The sequence below is a fragment of the Ornithorhynchus anatinus genome, chromosome 4 (assembly GCF_004115215.2).
Source record: "Ornithorhynchus anatinus isolate Pmale09 chromosome 4, mOrnAna1.pri.v4, whole genome shotgun sequence".
NCBI lineage: Eukaryota > Metazoa > Chordata > Mammalia > Monotremata > Ornithorhynchidae > Ornithorhynchus > Ornithorhynchus anatinus.
Window position 1 is genome coordinate 101,404,209 of NC_041731.1, and position 15,009 is coordinate 101,419,217.

At 43.3% G+C, this 15,009-nt stretch overlaps 1 protein-coding gene across 1 annotated transcript in view; it reads right to left on the minus strand.

Annotated features, from left to right (window-relative positions):
* Window positions 1–1,464: 1,464 nt before the first annotated feature.
* The window catches only part of CLCA4 (chloride channel accessory 4), a 34,786-nt gene continuing 21,241 nt past the window's right edge, over window positions 1,465–15,009 (minus strand). The window contains exons 9-14 of the mRNA XM_029063543.1: window positions 12,377–12,483; window positions 9,796–10,011; window positions 8,888–9,149; window positions 8,077–8,241; window positions 3,769–4,005; window positions 1,465–1,922 (exon numbers count right to left, since the gene is read on the minus strand). Coding sequence (XP_028919376.1) covers window positions 1,507–1,922; window positions 3,769–4,005; window positions 8,077–8,241; window positions 8,888–9,149; window positions 9,796–10,011; window positions 12,377–12,483 — 1,403 coding nt within the window. The 3' untranslated portion in view covers window positions 1,465–1,506. The remainder of the gene's footprint in view (window positions 1,923–3,768; window positions 4,006–8,076; window positions 8,242–8,887; window positions 9,150–9,795; window positions 10,012–12,376; window positions 12,484–15,009) is intronic.

The following is a 15,009-nucleotide window of genomic DNA, read 5'->3' on the forward strand; positions in this document are numbered from 1 at the left end:
AAGCAGCATAGCTTAATGGATAAAGCATGGGCCTGAGAGTCAGAAAGACCTGGGTTTTAATCCTGACTCCACCTCATGTCTGCTGTGTGACTTGGGGTAAGGCATTTCACTTCTCTGCGCCTCAGTCCCCTCATCTGTAAAATGGGGATTAAGAGTGTGAGGCCCATGTGGGATGGGGGCTGTGTCCAACCTGCTTAACCCCCAGTTCTTAGAACAAGTGCTTGGCACATAGTAAGTCTTTAACAAGTACCATAATTATTATGATTATTATGAAGATGGGTCAGTTGGAGACTTGAGCAAGGAGGTGAGGAAGGGCCATTGGCAAGAGAGACGAGAGTGAAGCACAGTGAGCATTTAGGTATTAGAGGAGCAAAGGGTGTGAGGTGGGGTGAGAGGAGTGGGAGTCAAGAGATAAGTAGAGAGAAGGGAGCTGATGGTTCCTTAAAACCAACATTGAAGAGTTTCCGCTTGATGGAGAGATGGATGGGAAGTAGCATGGTCTAGTGGAAAAACCAAGGGCCTTAGAATCATGGGACTTGAGTTTTAATCCTGCTTCTGCCACTGAATTGCTGTATCATCTTGGATAAGTCCTTAGCTTTTCTTTGCCTCAGTTTTGTCATCTCTAAAATGGGGATTGAATACCTGTCCTCCCTCCCCCTTTTGTTGTGAGCCCCAAGTGGGTTTGTAAAATTTCCCTCTCCCTTGTGTAGATCCACTCTGCAGTAAAATTCTTTCTAGAAACATTTTCTTCCAAAACTTGGACACAAAGACTATTCACCAGTGTGAAACCGAGACACGGTTTCTATTACCAGAGATTTTGTCTACTTACTCTCTTCCACTATGATATACTTGATTCTAGTATAGAATTTAGTACAGTTCTTGGCATATAAAATTGTTATTAATCATTCAAGACACTTGAGGATTGGGGAGACTTGGGCAGAAAAGCGAAGAATGTACTGGAGAGGGGAGAGGCTGGAGGCAGAAGATCAATGAGGGGAGTAGAAGCAAACCGGGTTGGACACAGTCCCTGTCCCAAATGGGGCTCACAGTCTTAATCCCCATTTTACAGATAAGGTAACTGAGGCCCAGAGAAGTGAAGTGACTTGCCTAAGGTCAAACAGCAGGCAAATGGTGGAATTGGGATTAGAACCCAAGTCTTTCTAGCTCCCAGGCTCATGCTCTATCAACTAAGCCACGCCGCTTCTCAAACTAGAAGACAACTGATTTAGACTGAATGAGAGGCAATCAGGAGAGACTAGCCCTTTATGAGTTTATTATTCAGAAATAAATACTGAAGAAAAGTCATCAACCCTACTCAGCCTAATTAAAAGACCCTTGGAGTAAATTTTTGTACTTTGATCTTTGGACTGATATTCCACCTACTGAAATATGTTGAGACACTCAAGATTCCTTCAGTTCCTACCGTGGACATTTTATTAAAGCTCATAACCTGGAGACAGTAGATTTGAGATTAAAAAATGGAGTTTTTATTGTGTATTGGTCTCATTAAAATGTAGTCTGAGGTCTATCACTGCTATTGTTTTTCTTGTTCAAAATACAAATTGTGCTGCTCACAACAATAGTAACCAATATCACTGAGCCAGTCACTGCCAGAACGATTGTTGAAATGCTGATGGGTTTCTTTCCCTTATCAGCAGGGTTGGGGTCCGGTGGAGGGATGAACAAAGCGGCTTGTGCAATATTGGATATCTCCGATGTATGATTGGTTTTATCAAAGGCCCGGACTGCAATGAAGATGCTGGTGCCGTTTGCTATGGTGACATTTTCTGGTCTGAACACAAAGTTCTCCCGCGAGTGGGCAACCTTAGGTTTCAGAGTGGAAGTGTTCACTTGCAAGGCATCATCAAATTTATCCCTTAGCTCGAGGATCTTCTCACTCATTTTTATGATGTATCCTTTAGCTAAAAAAGAGGAAAAAAAGTGATATTATTCTAGAGTTTAGTTCCAATAATCTCAGCAGGAGTTTATTTCTTGTTTTCTCCTACCTGCTCCCTATGAAAAAAGGTGGCTTCTTGTTTGAGGCCTATTTCTTTAGAGTATTCCCCCAGCAAATTTTCACAGTCAGGGATATTCATTGAGCACCTACTGTGGTCACTCAATCACTGGTATTTATTGAGTGCTTCCTGTGTGCAGAGCACTATACTAAGTGCTTGGAAGAGTACAATACAACAGTGTTGATGGACACGTTCCCTGTCCATAGCAAGCTTACAGCCTAGAGCTCATAGCGCACCGAGCACAGTACTAAGCACTTGGGAGAGTGCAAGGCAGTAAGTAGACAGTCCCTGATAATGGAGACTTTGTCTCAGTTTCATATTGAGGAATTGTCTCTGAGTCAAAGTTTTGGAAGAAAATATTTCTAGAAAGAAGTTTGCTGCCGAATGGATCTACACAAGGGAAAGGATGCCATCTAGATCCTACTGTTGGGATCAAAATGATGTTTCTTTTTCCAGATCGTTTGCCCACACTTAGAGGAAATGATTAGGAAAAGGCAGGCTGGGAAGTTGACCCACTGACTTCCAATCAGGAGGCTTTCAGTTATAGCAATCCCCCTCGTATTCTCTTACGACAGCAAGGTTAAATCCAAGTATACCAAGGAGAATGCCATTAGACTATAGTCTCATTGTGGGCAGGGCACGTGTCTACTAACTCTTTTTTATTACACTCTTCCAAGCTCTTAGTATAGTGCTCTCACACAGTGTGTGCTCAGTAAATACAATTGACTGATTGATTGCCTCAATTTTTTTTTTTTATGGTATTTGCTAAGCCCGTGGTCTATCCATTAGGCCACACTGTTTCCCAATTTCCACAGTGAGACATGTTTCCCACCAGTGGATGTGGGGTTTAGGGGTTTTTCTCCGCCAAAGCATTTGTTTCTGGAAGAGCTGCCATAAAGTCAGATGCTTCTAGTGCATTGAGAAGCAGCATGGCGTAGTGGACAGATCCCTGGCTTGGGAGTCAGAAGGTCATGAGTTCTAATCCTGGCTCTGCCACTTGTCTGCTGTTTGATCTTGGGTGAGTGACTTTGCTTCTCTGGGCCTCAGTTCCCTCCTCCGTAAAATGAGGATTGAGACTGTGAGCCCCACGTGGGGCAAGCACTGTGTGCCACCCGATTTGCTTGTATCCACCCTAGCGCTTAGTACAGTGCAGCGTGGCTCAGTGGAAAGAGCACGGGCTTGGGAGTCAGAGGTCATGAGTTCGAATCCCAGCTCTGCCACTTGTCAGCTTTGTGACTGTGGGCAAGTCACTTCACTTCTCTGTGCCTCAATTACCTCATCTGTAAAATGGGGATTAAGATCACGTGGGACAACCTGATCACCCTGTATCTACCCCAGTGCTTAGAACAGTGCTCTGCACATAGTAAGCGCTTAACAAATACCAACATTATTATTATTACAGTGCCTGGCATATAGTGAGCACTTAACACAGGCCATGATTATTATTGGATTGTTGCCTTATTGGCTTGTTTCCACCTGGTTATTCTTTCCTAGAGCATAGTATACTGCTATGTGTACAATAATAGTATTCTTAAGGATTACTATTACTTTTACCATCATCACTATTACCATTACTACTACGAGGCCAGTAGGTTATATGTTGGTAGTGTGATGTTTGAAAATGATTCAGATTCAGAACTGGCAGATCGGTTCACCAGAACACACTGTTTTTAGCTTCCTGTGTATTCACCCAGATCTGCCTCCTCGATGAGCACCTCTTATTCCGTCAATCCAGAAAACCCCTCAAACCTACCCTGCCCTTCATCATAGTCATCCCCTGGAGCCGTCCAAGACAGATGGATTTCATCTCCTTCGATGTCTGCCACGAGGTCAGTAATTTTATTTGGTGCAAACACATCTGGTATTGAACCGGCGGGAACATTTTTGATCTCAAATGAGCCTCCCAAGGCTGTTCTGCTGAAACTCTCCACTTTTGACTGAATATCTTCAGGATTGATTTCAGGCTTTGGTGGATTCATTTTTACTACACCTGCCAAAATAAAAAGATACACAGTGTTATTCTTAATGTGAGGTACAAACCTCCAATAGTCCATTTGTGGCTAAGTGCCCGGGATGTGAGTCAAGATGGTAGTGTCACACCCCACTACCTGTTGAACGTTTCATGAAGGATGATGGTGATGGCATTTGCTAAGTGCTTACTATGTGCAAAGCACGGTTCTGTGATCTCATAGGTACAGCACAGGCTTGGGAGTCAAGAGACCTAAGTGCTAATCCCAGTTCTATCACTTGCCTGCTGTGGGGCCATGGGTAAATCACTTAACTTCTCTGTGCCAGAGTTTTCTCATCTGTAAAATGAGGATAAAATATCTATTATCTCTCCCCGCAAAGATTGAGATCTCTGACTGGGACAGAGCCTGTGGCTGATCTGATTATTTTGTATCTACCTCAGTGTTTGGAAAAGTGTTTGTCTCAGAGTAACCACTTAAATTCCACAGCTATTACTATTAATATTCCATGAAACCAGAGTTTAATGGGAAGCAGTGTGGCTTAATGGATAGAGCACAGGCCGGGGAGTCTGAAGGACTTGGGTTCTAATCCCTGTTCTGACACATGTCTGCTGTGTGACCTTAGGCAAGTCACTTAACTTCTCTGTGCCTCAGTTACCTCATCTGTAAAATGAGGAATAGGACTGTGAGTCCCATGTACGATAGGGACTGTGTTCAACCTTGTATCTACCCCAGCGCCTAGTATAGTGCCTGGGACATAGATAGCACTTAAATGCCATAAACCACCCCTCCAAAACCAAAAACTCGTGGGTGTTCAGAAGAGTTCGCTCCAGAATAGTGCTCGAGCTTCCAGATATACTGAAAGAATGTTAGCACTCCACTATGATCTGTCATTTTTCAGTTGGTGCCTAATTTTTGGAAGTGGGATCTGATGAATTCATTCATTCAATCATATTTATTGAGTGCTTACTGTGTTCAGAGCACTGTACTAAGCGCTTGGAAAGTACAGTTTGGCAACAGATAGAGACAATCCCTACCCAATGAAGTACTGACTTCTAAATCTGTCATTTGCTGGACCTGCTTAACTAGTAGAACAAGGAGCCTTTTAGAACAGGAGTAAGATTATTTTTCCTTCCATGCTGACAACATATTGATGACTCCCTAGTAATTAAAATCAATTGAACTCAGGGTCCTCTCCAAAGCCTTATTAAATTTTCCATCCATCCTTCCTTGAGTTAATCAAAAACTTTATCTACAGTGGTAAATCCACCTATGTAATGCAAGATTCGGGGTAACAGCTGGGCAAATAAACTGCATTATAAACTTGGTCATTTTTTTTTTTAAGACTTTTTTTTTCTTCTAAGGAATGGTATTTGTTAAAGCACCTACTACGTGTCAAACACTGTTCTAAGTGCTGGGATAGATACAAGTTGATTAGGTTGGACATAGTCACAGTCCTGCATGAGGCTCAAGGTCTAAGCAGGAGTGAGAACAAGATAAGCAAGGCACAGAGAAGTTAAGTGACTTGTCCAAGGTCACCCAGCAAGCAATCGACAGAGTCAAAATTAGATCCCAGATCCTCTGACTCCCAGGCCCGTGCTCTTTCCACTAGCTATGCTGCTTTCCCAACTTGTACATGAATACACCAAATAAATGGAGGTTTTAAGTATTAATTTCGACAAGACTGTTGAGAAGCAGCCTGGCCAAGTGGATAAAGCTTCTGGCCCCACCCCTTCATACCTTTTTAAACACTCACCGCCCCACCCCTCCCCCTGGCTTGCCTTCTTGATCGCCCCCTTCAAATGTTCACGTTGCAGTGGTTTTTTCCTCGCTGCTTTCAAACAAACTTAGGTATGCCCTATCCTAAAATAAAAATAAACCTTCCCTTGACTCCACAGCACTCTCCAGTTATTGCCCATCTCCATCCAACCATTCCACTCCAAAATGTTGAAAGACTCGTTTACACCCACTATCTCTACTTCCTCTCCTCCAATTCTCTCCTTGACCCCCTCCAATCTGCCTTCCGTCCTATTCACTCCATGGAACCAGCCCTTTGTAAGGTAACCAGTAACCTTCTTCTTGCCAGATCCGATGGCCTCTACTCTATCTTAATCCTCCCAGACTTCCCTCTCAGCTGTTTCCGACACTGTAGACCACCCTTTCCATCCGGAAACTTTGTCCAACCTTGGCTTCACTGACACTCTTTTCTCTTGGTTCTCCTCTGTTCTCTCTGACCGTTCCTTTTCAGAGTCTTTTGCTGGTTCCTCCTCTGCCTCTCACCATCTGACAGTGGGGATCCATTAAAGTTTAGTTGTAAGTCCCCTTCTATTCTATATCTACATCTCCTCCCTTGGAGAATTTATTCACTCCCCTGGCTTCAACTACCGCCTGTATGCAGTGATTTCCAAATCTAATCTCCAGCCCTTACTTCTCTCCTTTCCTGCAAGCTCACAATGCCTCCTCCCTTCAGGACATCTCTACCTGGGTGTTCTGTCAACACTTCAAACTAAACATAACCAACATTGAACTTATGTTTCCATTCAATCCTATCCATCTCCTTCCTTTACCATCACTGCAGACAATGCCACTATTCTCTCTATCGCATAAGGCCCTAACCTTGGAGTTGCCCTTGGCTCATTTCTCTTATTCTACCCACATATTCAATCTGTTATCAAATCCTCTACTTTATATCTTCACAGCATTGCTAAAATATGCCCTCTACTCTTCATCCAAACTGCTACCAAGCTGATCCAAGCACTTATCCTATCTACTTTGACTACTGCATCTTCGTCCACTCTGAGCTCCCTGCCTCCTGTCTCTCTCCACTCCAGTTCATACTCCACTCTTCTGCAAAGACAATTTTTCTGCAAACCTCTCAGTCCAAGTCTCCCCACTCCTCTAGAACCCCCAATGGCTGCCGATCCACCTCCTCATCATCGACCTTAAAGCACTCAATCAGCCCTCCTCATCCTATCTCCCTTCACTGATCTCCTACTATAACCCAACCCACAAACTCTGCTCCTCTACTGCCAGCTAGCTCACTATGCCCCGCTCTCATCTAACTCTCCACCGACCCCTTTCCTACACCCTTCCTCTAGCCTGGTAGTCCTTTCCCCTCCCTGTGTGTCAGATTATCGACTGGTTCGTATCTCGACTCTGCCACTTGTCAGCTGTGTGACTGTGGGCAAGTCACTTAACTTCTCTTTGCCTCAGTTACCTTATCTGTCAAATGGGGAAGAAGACTATGAGCCTCACGTGGGACAACCTGATGGCCCTGTATCTCCCCCAGCGCTTAGAACAGTGCTCTGCACATAGTAAGCGCTTAACAAATACCAACATTATTATTATCAATTCCCCACCTTCAAAGCACTGTTAAGATCTCATTTCCTCTAAGAGGCCTTCAACAATTAAACCCTCTTTTCCCAAGCTCCCTCTCCCTTCTGCATCATCTATACACTTTCATCTTTGACCTTTGGACATTGGATATTTGTCCCATCCTCAACCCACAACCCTTGTGTAGATTTTTTTTATGTCATATATTACAATTTATTTATATTCATGTCTGGCTCTCCCTATAGACTAAGTTCGCTTGAGCAGAGGACTTGTCTGCTAACTCTGTTGTATTACACTCCCCCAAGCACTTAGTACAGTGCTCGGAACATAATAAGGACTTAATAAATACCATTGATTCATTGATTAACTGAAAAAGCACAGGGCCGGGAGAGAGAGGACCTGGGTTATAATCCTGGCTCTTGCCACTTGACTGCTGTGTGACCTCGTGTCTCAGTTCCTTCTCTGTAAAATGAGGATTAAGACTGCGAGTCCTGTGTGGGACTTAGACTATGTCCAACTTGATTACCTTCAGCACTTAATACAGTGTCTGACACACAGTAAAAGCTCAACAAATACTCTAAAAAAATGATAGTAGAAATGAGCAATGTCTGCCTTCCTGGCTTAGTTGACTCAGGGGACAACAGAAATTTTGGTTAAACAACTCAGGACATTTGAGTTTAAAATATTCTGAAGCCATATCATCCTTTCAATCACATTTTACTCATGACCACTCCAAATCTCTGATTTTGCACATTACTTACCATTTACAACATAGCCTGGAACATACATAGCACGGCTCTGATGGGAACTTGAACTCAGTCTCTTCTTTCCCCCGACAGCCTGCACTTTTAAGCTGTGTCTGCCATTGTCCTTATAAGCCGTAAAATATCTTGAGTAGATGCCATCATTCGCTATCACATCAGCTCCTACTCAGAGAAGTGTAAAAATGAACAAACGTTGCAAATATGAGAATCTGTAGTTATTGCATACAACACTCATTGTGTCCAGATGTCACTTCACCCACAATCATAATATTTCCTTAGTCTCCATTGCCTCCAGTCTATCAACTGAGTCTCTCGAGTGGCCTGACTCTATGAAAATGACTGTCCTCACTCTCAGATAATGATAATAATAATAATAATAATAATAATAATGATAGGGTATTTGTTAAATGCTTACCATGTACCAGGCACCGTCCTAAGCACAGTGCCTGGTACATGGTAAGCATTTAACAGATACAAGGAGGATACAAGGAAATAAGGTTGTACACAGTCCCTGTCCCTTATGGGGCTCACAGTCTCAATCCTCATTTTCTAGATGAGGGAACTGATGCACAGAGAAGTGAAATGACTTGTGAGACTCTGGCATCTGATGTGGAAAGGGCAATCTTCCAAATTGTACGAAAAAATACCCAGTCATTCAGTACTTAATAAATACCATCATTATTATCACAGTCAAGAATCATGTCAAGACATTTCACTGAAGAGAATGTTATTGGGAAAATATGGTAACACTGATGATTATGAAGACTTCATGAAGAAAATATGGAACGTTAAGATGTGTCAAAATTACCTGCCCCATTATCAAGAAGTTCCAAAGTAACTATTTTTCCAGCCTGGGGTTCAATAGTAGCAATCACTTTGGCCCCAAGAACAGGCATAAATCCTTGGCTAACTTCAGCGTAAACAGCCATTGGACTGGGGAAGACGTTTGTGTCTTTATTCATGCGAGGAGTCACAGTCAGTGGAGGTACCGTAGGGTCTGATGAGCGGGAAGTCACTGTCATTGTTAGGATTTGTGCAGCTGATTCAATATTGTAAGTCCAAGTTCCCAACTAAAATACAAGGATAAGTATTTTACATATCAACTTCAAGAACTTGGTGTGACTGGACCAAGGCTCATTTGGTTTACAACAGGAGACATCATGGCGAGGTGCCTGTTGGAGAGTCTGTGTGACCCAGTTTCTCTAATTATCAGAACCCTCGTTTAACATGGAAGATAATCATTTAACTGTTGTCTGAGCTCTTGCCCAGAGTTTAACCCAGTGCTTAGCACACTACCTGACACAGAGTAAGTGCTTAATAAATGCCATCTTTATTATTATTATCTTGCTACTGGAAACATGGTTTGAAACTATGATAACCAAGGAACAGAAAAATTCATGACTTACGCAAGGTCAGACAGTAAATAAGTGGTAGAGCTGGAATTAGAACCCAGGTCCTCACACTCCCAGGCCTGTGCTCTTTCCCAAACACATTTTCCCTGATTATTTCATACTTTTTGTCTCCTGCGTTTGCCTCCTTGTTACGCTTAGTTAGTGGACCAGCTGAATGGAGATTATGCTTCATTCTACTTTTGGTTCACTGCTTCTCCATTTATGGCATGAAACATATGAAAGAAATAATCATAGCAATGTGGAAAATTTGATTTCAAATTGTTGAAATTGTTAAGGGAACAAAAAGGCAAAATGTTGCATTCACCTCGGCTGTGCCTGGTATTTGGAGATGAGCCATCCTGGACTTTTCATCTATTGAAAAGTTGTGATGTTCTTGTCCTTTGGGATCCCAGAGAGAGATTTGGGGGATCTGAGTTGACCATGTGACCAGGAAGAAGGTATCTTTACCCACTGAATTATCCACAACCACTGTGCCATTCATCCACCCTCTTGTGTCCAGCTTTAATCCTCTGCTTTCAAGCTGTTGAGATAAAAAAAAGCCAACAAAATATTCAACTGTTAGTAGAATACAGCTTTTTCTTTCATTCATGACTAAACACAGGTTCCTGGGGGTGAACACTAAAGTAATCAGAGTTCCTTTAGAAACCTGTCAGGGGTTTGAATTTAAGAAACAGTTGCGGTTGGAAAAGTCATGGTTATATAAGTCCTCTTTGCACTGTGAGATAGAAAGCAGGGGGAAACAGAGAGAATTCTCTGTACCCTTCTAATCCATCTATTGTTTGGTGTAAAATTTTGTTTATCAAAAGTATGGAAGAGAGAAGAATAAAGAAAGATGTTTTGAGATGAGTGAATGAGAGAGGTACTACTTGGGGATAAAGGATATCTTGGTGGGCTGAAGGAACAAGGTGGAGGGAAAATGGAAATTCCCAATTTCATGGAGGGAAAGGAGAAAAGGGTTTTCAAATGAGTAGGAAGAAGTCCTTGTTTTATGGGTTTTTTTTCTGGATGGGAAATCCTAGATTGTTCTCTGTTAGCACTGAATGAGATTTCTGAACACCACTGCCTATGAAGTATACTCCCAAATATAATATAGAGAATATAATAGAGAAGTGGTGTGGCTCAGTGGAAAGAGCCCGGGCTTGGGAGTCAGAGGTCATGGGTTTGAATCCCAGCTGTGCCACTTGTCAGCTGTGTGACTGTGGGCAAGTCACTTCATTCATTTAATAGTATTTATTGAGCGCTTACTATGTGCAGAGCACTGTACTAAGCGCTTGGAATGTACAAGTCGGCAACAGATACAGTCCCTGCCGTTTGACAGGTTTACAGTCTAATCGGGGGAGACAGACAGACAAGAAAAATGGCAATAAATAGAGTCAAGGGGAAGAACATCTCATAAAAACAATGGCAACTAAATAGAATCAGGGTGATGTATGTCTCATTAAACAAAATAAACAAAATAAATAGGGTAATAAAGATATATACAGTCGAGCGGATGAGTACAGTGCTGAGGGGGTGGGAGGCGAGGGGGGAGGAGGAGAGAGAAAAGGGGGCAGAGAGGGTTTAGCTGCGGAGAGGTGAAGGGGGGTAGAGGGAGCAGAGGGACAAAGAGGGGAGCTCAGTCTGGGAAGACCTCTTGGAAGAGGTGAGTTTTAAGTAGGGATTTGAAGAGGGGAAGAGAATTAGATTGTCTGAGGTGAGGAGGGAGGGCGTGGCCCAGGGGTCGACGGCGGGATAGGCAAGAACATGGTACAGTGAGGAGGTGGGCGGCAGAGGAGCGGAGAGTGCGGGGTGGGAGTTGGAAAGAGAGAAGGGAGGAGAGGTAGGAAGGGGCAAGGTGATGGAGAGCCTTGAAGCCTAGAGTGAGGAGTTTTTGTTTGGAGCGGAGGTTGATAGGCAACCGCTGGAGGTGTTTAAAAAGGGGAGTGAAATGCCCAGATCGTTTCTGCGGGAAGATGAGCCGGGCAGCAGAGTGAAGAATAGACTGGAGCGGGGCGAGAGAGGAGGAAGGGAGATCAGAGAGAAGGCTGACCCAGTAGTCTAGCCGGGATATAACGAGAGCCCGTAGCAGTAAGGTAGCCGTTTGGGTGGAGAGGAAAGGGCGGATCTTGGCGATATTGTAAAGGTGAAACCGGCAGCTCTTGGTAACAGGGTGTTTGGGGTGAACGAGAGAGACGAGTCAAAGATGACACTGAGATTGCTGGCCTGAGAGAAGGGAAGGATGGTCGTACCATCCAAGGTGATAGGGAAGTCTGGGAGAGGACGGGGCTTGGGGGGGAAGATGAGGAGCTCAGTCTGGCTCATGTTGAATTTTAGGTGGCGGGCCGACATCCAGGTGGAGACATCCCGGAGGCAGGAGGAGATGCGAGCCCGAAGGGAGGGGGAGAGGACAGGGGCGGAGATGTAGATCTGCGTGTCATCTGCGTAGAGATGGTAGTCAAAGCCGTGAGAGCGGATGAGTTCAGCAAGGGAGTGAGTGTAAATGGAGAACAGAAGAGGGCCAAGAACTGACCCTTGAGGAACTCCAACAGTTAAAGGATGGGAGGGCGAGGAGGCGCCTGCGAAGGAGACTTCACTTCTTGGTGCCTCAGTTACCTCATCTGTAAAATGGGGATTAACTGTGAGCCTCATGTGGGACAATCTGATTACCCTATATCTACCCCAGCACTTAGAACAGTGCTCTGCACATAGAAAGCGCTTAACAAATACCAACATTATTATTATTATTTATAATATTAATTTTCCAGTTTTAGTAGTTAAGATTGAACTCCAGGGACAATTTCTAATTTCAGGAATGAGGCTTCTATTAACTTAAAATAATTGCCTAAAGTACCTGATACATTAATTCTCTTTAGTGGAAAAGCAAATAATTGATTTGAAACTCAGACCTGGATAGACTGTTGAGAGAAATTCCCACTTCGTGATGAAAGTCCACTAAAAGCATCAATAAGGCCATTGTTCTGGGCTGTATCCGAAGGAGTTGTGAATTTGCCTCCTAAAATAGAATTATACTGTGGTAGTTACTTCTAAGAAATTAACTGTTTGCTGCAGTGTATAACAGTAATCCAATATGGCATTTACCCAGGTGGGGAAGAAGCTCCTGCCCCCGAACTCCCTGATGCTGGGCCGCTCTGTTGTTGTGCACCCTTCAAAGAAGGGAATAGCTCAGTGTGCAGTGATATTTATTGAGCACTTACTGTGTGCAGAGCACTGTACTAAGCTCTTGAGAGAGTTGCAATATAAAGGTGTAACCGACACATTCCTTGCCCACAACAAGCTTACAGTCTAGAGGAGCTTTATGGTCTAGAGTACTGTACTAAGTGCTTGGTCGAGTACAACATAACAGGATTGGTAGACATGTTCCCCTCCCTCAACGAGCTTACAGTCATTTATGCAAGCAACTAAATTATGGTTATGTACATAAGTGCTGTGAGGCTGTTGGAGGGGTGAATGAAGGGAGGAAATCCAAATGCAAGGGTGACACAGAAGGGAGTGGGAGAAGAGAAAAAGAGGGCTTAGTCAGGGAAGTCCTCTTGGAGGACTTGTACCTTCAGCAGGGCTTTGAAGTTGAAGAGAGGGATTGCTGGGGGAGGAGACTTCCTCTCCAGAGGTTGAATTTCAACTCTCTTATGGCCCATGGGTAATGGGCCACTCTGACAGCTACTACCCTACCTCACTGAGCACAGGTCCAGCTAGTGGCTGCCTCTTTCTTGGGTTGTAGCTGGGAATTAAGAAATACCAGGGAAAAGCTGGCTACATCCCTGACCATGAAGGAGTGTTCCAGCAGCCACCCAGGTGGAGCAGGGAGAACTGACCCAAATTTCATCAGAAGAAGCTTATTTTTGAAAGTACTCACTGCATCTCGCATTACACTACTGTAGAATTGATGTTCAGAAAATGATCTCAAATTACGCAAGCCAGAATAGCGATGGGAATTGGATGTAAAGTTTCAGCTAAGGTTCTCCCAGTGGGATTCTAGTTCATACAGAGGAAAGTGGAGTTGTCATTCCCACAGTAAATTTCTGGGCTGAGAATGTCAATTGGTTCAGGGAGGACTTGGATACATCCATTCAGGGATGAGAGGTCCATAATGCGGTACAAAAGGGAAGAGTTTAGATAAAAGTCTACATTCAGAATGAGTTAATAGGAGGACAAGTTAGGAATATTAAATGACTATCCACAGAATGGATAGAACTTGGATAACCATCATGCTTTTAATCCCAAATTCCCATTGTTGTCATTATTAAAGGCAGGATACCAGGCTGGGTGCATCATCCATCTGACTCAATAATGATCCTTCATTTTTGAATTGCGCCTTTCCTCAGTCACCTATTGTCCCCTGTTAAATAGAGTCAGGTGCTTCAGGAAGCGTTTAAGTAAGAAGTCAAAGAAATTATTTCGCCATTGATCTTGAATTAAAATAGGCCAGAAGACCATATATTTGACTTTTGCTGTTGTGTTTTCCTGAATTATTTATGGTATTTTTTTTAAGCATTTAGTATGTGCCAAGCATTGTACTGGGGTAGATACAAAATAATCTGGCCCCACATGGGGTTCACAGTCTAAGTGGGAGAGAGAACAGGTATTGAATCCCCATTTTGCAGATGAGGAAATGGAATCACAGAGCAATTTAGTGACTTGTCCAAGGTCACAAAGCAGACATGGGGTGGAGCTGAGATTAGAAACCAAATCAACTGACTCCCAGGCCTGTATGGTAGGTATATGTCACTGTAGGGCATACCTGCATGTTCAGGTTCCCCAAGGCACACTTTCAGAATATCCAGAAGATGATACTGTATATATTTACTGTATATATTTACTGTATATACTCAACTGTATATATTTTCATTACCCTATTTATTTTGTTAATGAAATGTACATCGCCTTGATTCTATTTAGTTGCCATTGTTTTTACGAGATGTTCTTCCCCTTGACTCTATTTATTGCCATTGTTCTTGTCTTTCCGTCTCCCCTGATTAGACTGTAAGCCCATCAAACGGCAGGGACTGTCTCTATCTGTTGCCGACTTGTTCATTCCAAGCGCTTAGTACAGTGCTCTGCACAGAGTAAGTGCTCAATAAATACTATTGAATGAATGAATGATACGTTAACATTACCTTCCCTGTAGAAGATGTACTGCTGGAAGGGAGTGCTTAGAAGCAACTATAGCCATTTCACTTTGGGACCAAAAATATCCAGGGGTTGAAATTTTTTTTCATTAAGGTATTTGTTAGGTGTTTACTATGTGCCAGGAACAGTACTAAGTACTGGGGTAGTACAAGCTAATCAGATTGGATATAGTCTAGGTCCCACGTGGGGCTCACAGTCATAATCTCCATTTACAAATGAGGAAACTGAGGCACAGAGAAATTGAATGACTTGTCCAAGGTCACACAACAAACAGGTGGTGGGTCTGGGATTAGAAGTCAGGTTCTTCTGACTCCCAGGCCTATGCTCTATCCACTAGGCCATGCTGCTTCTCAAGTCGTGGTTGAATTATAAAAATAATCCTAGGCACTGT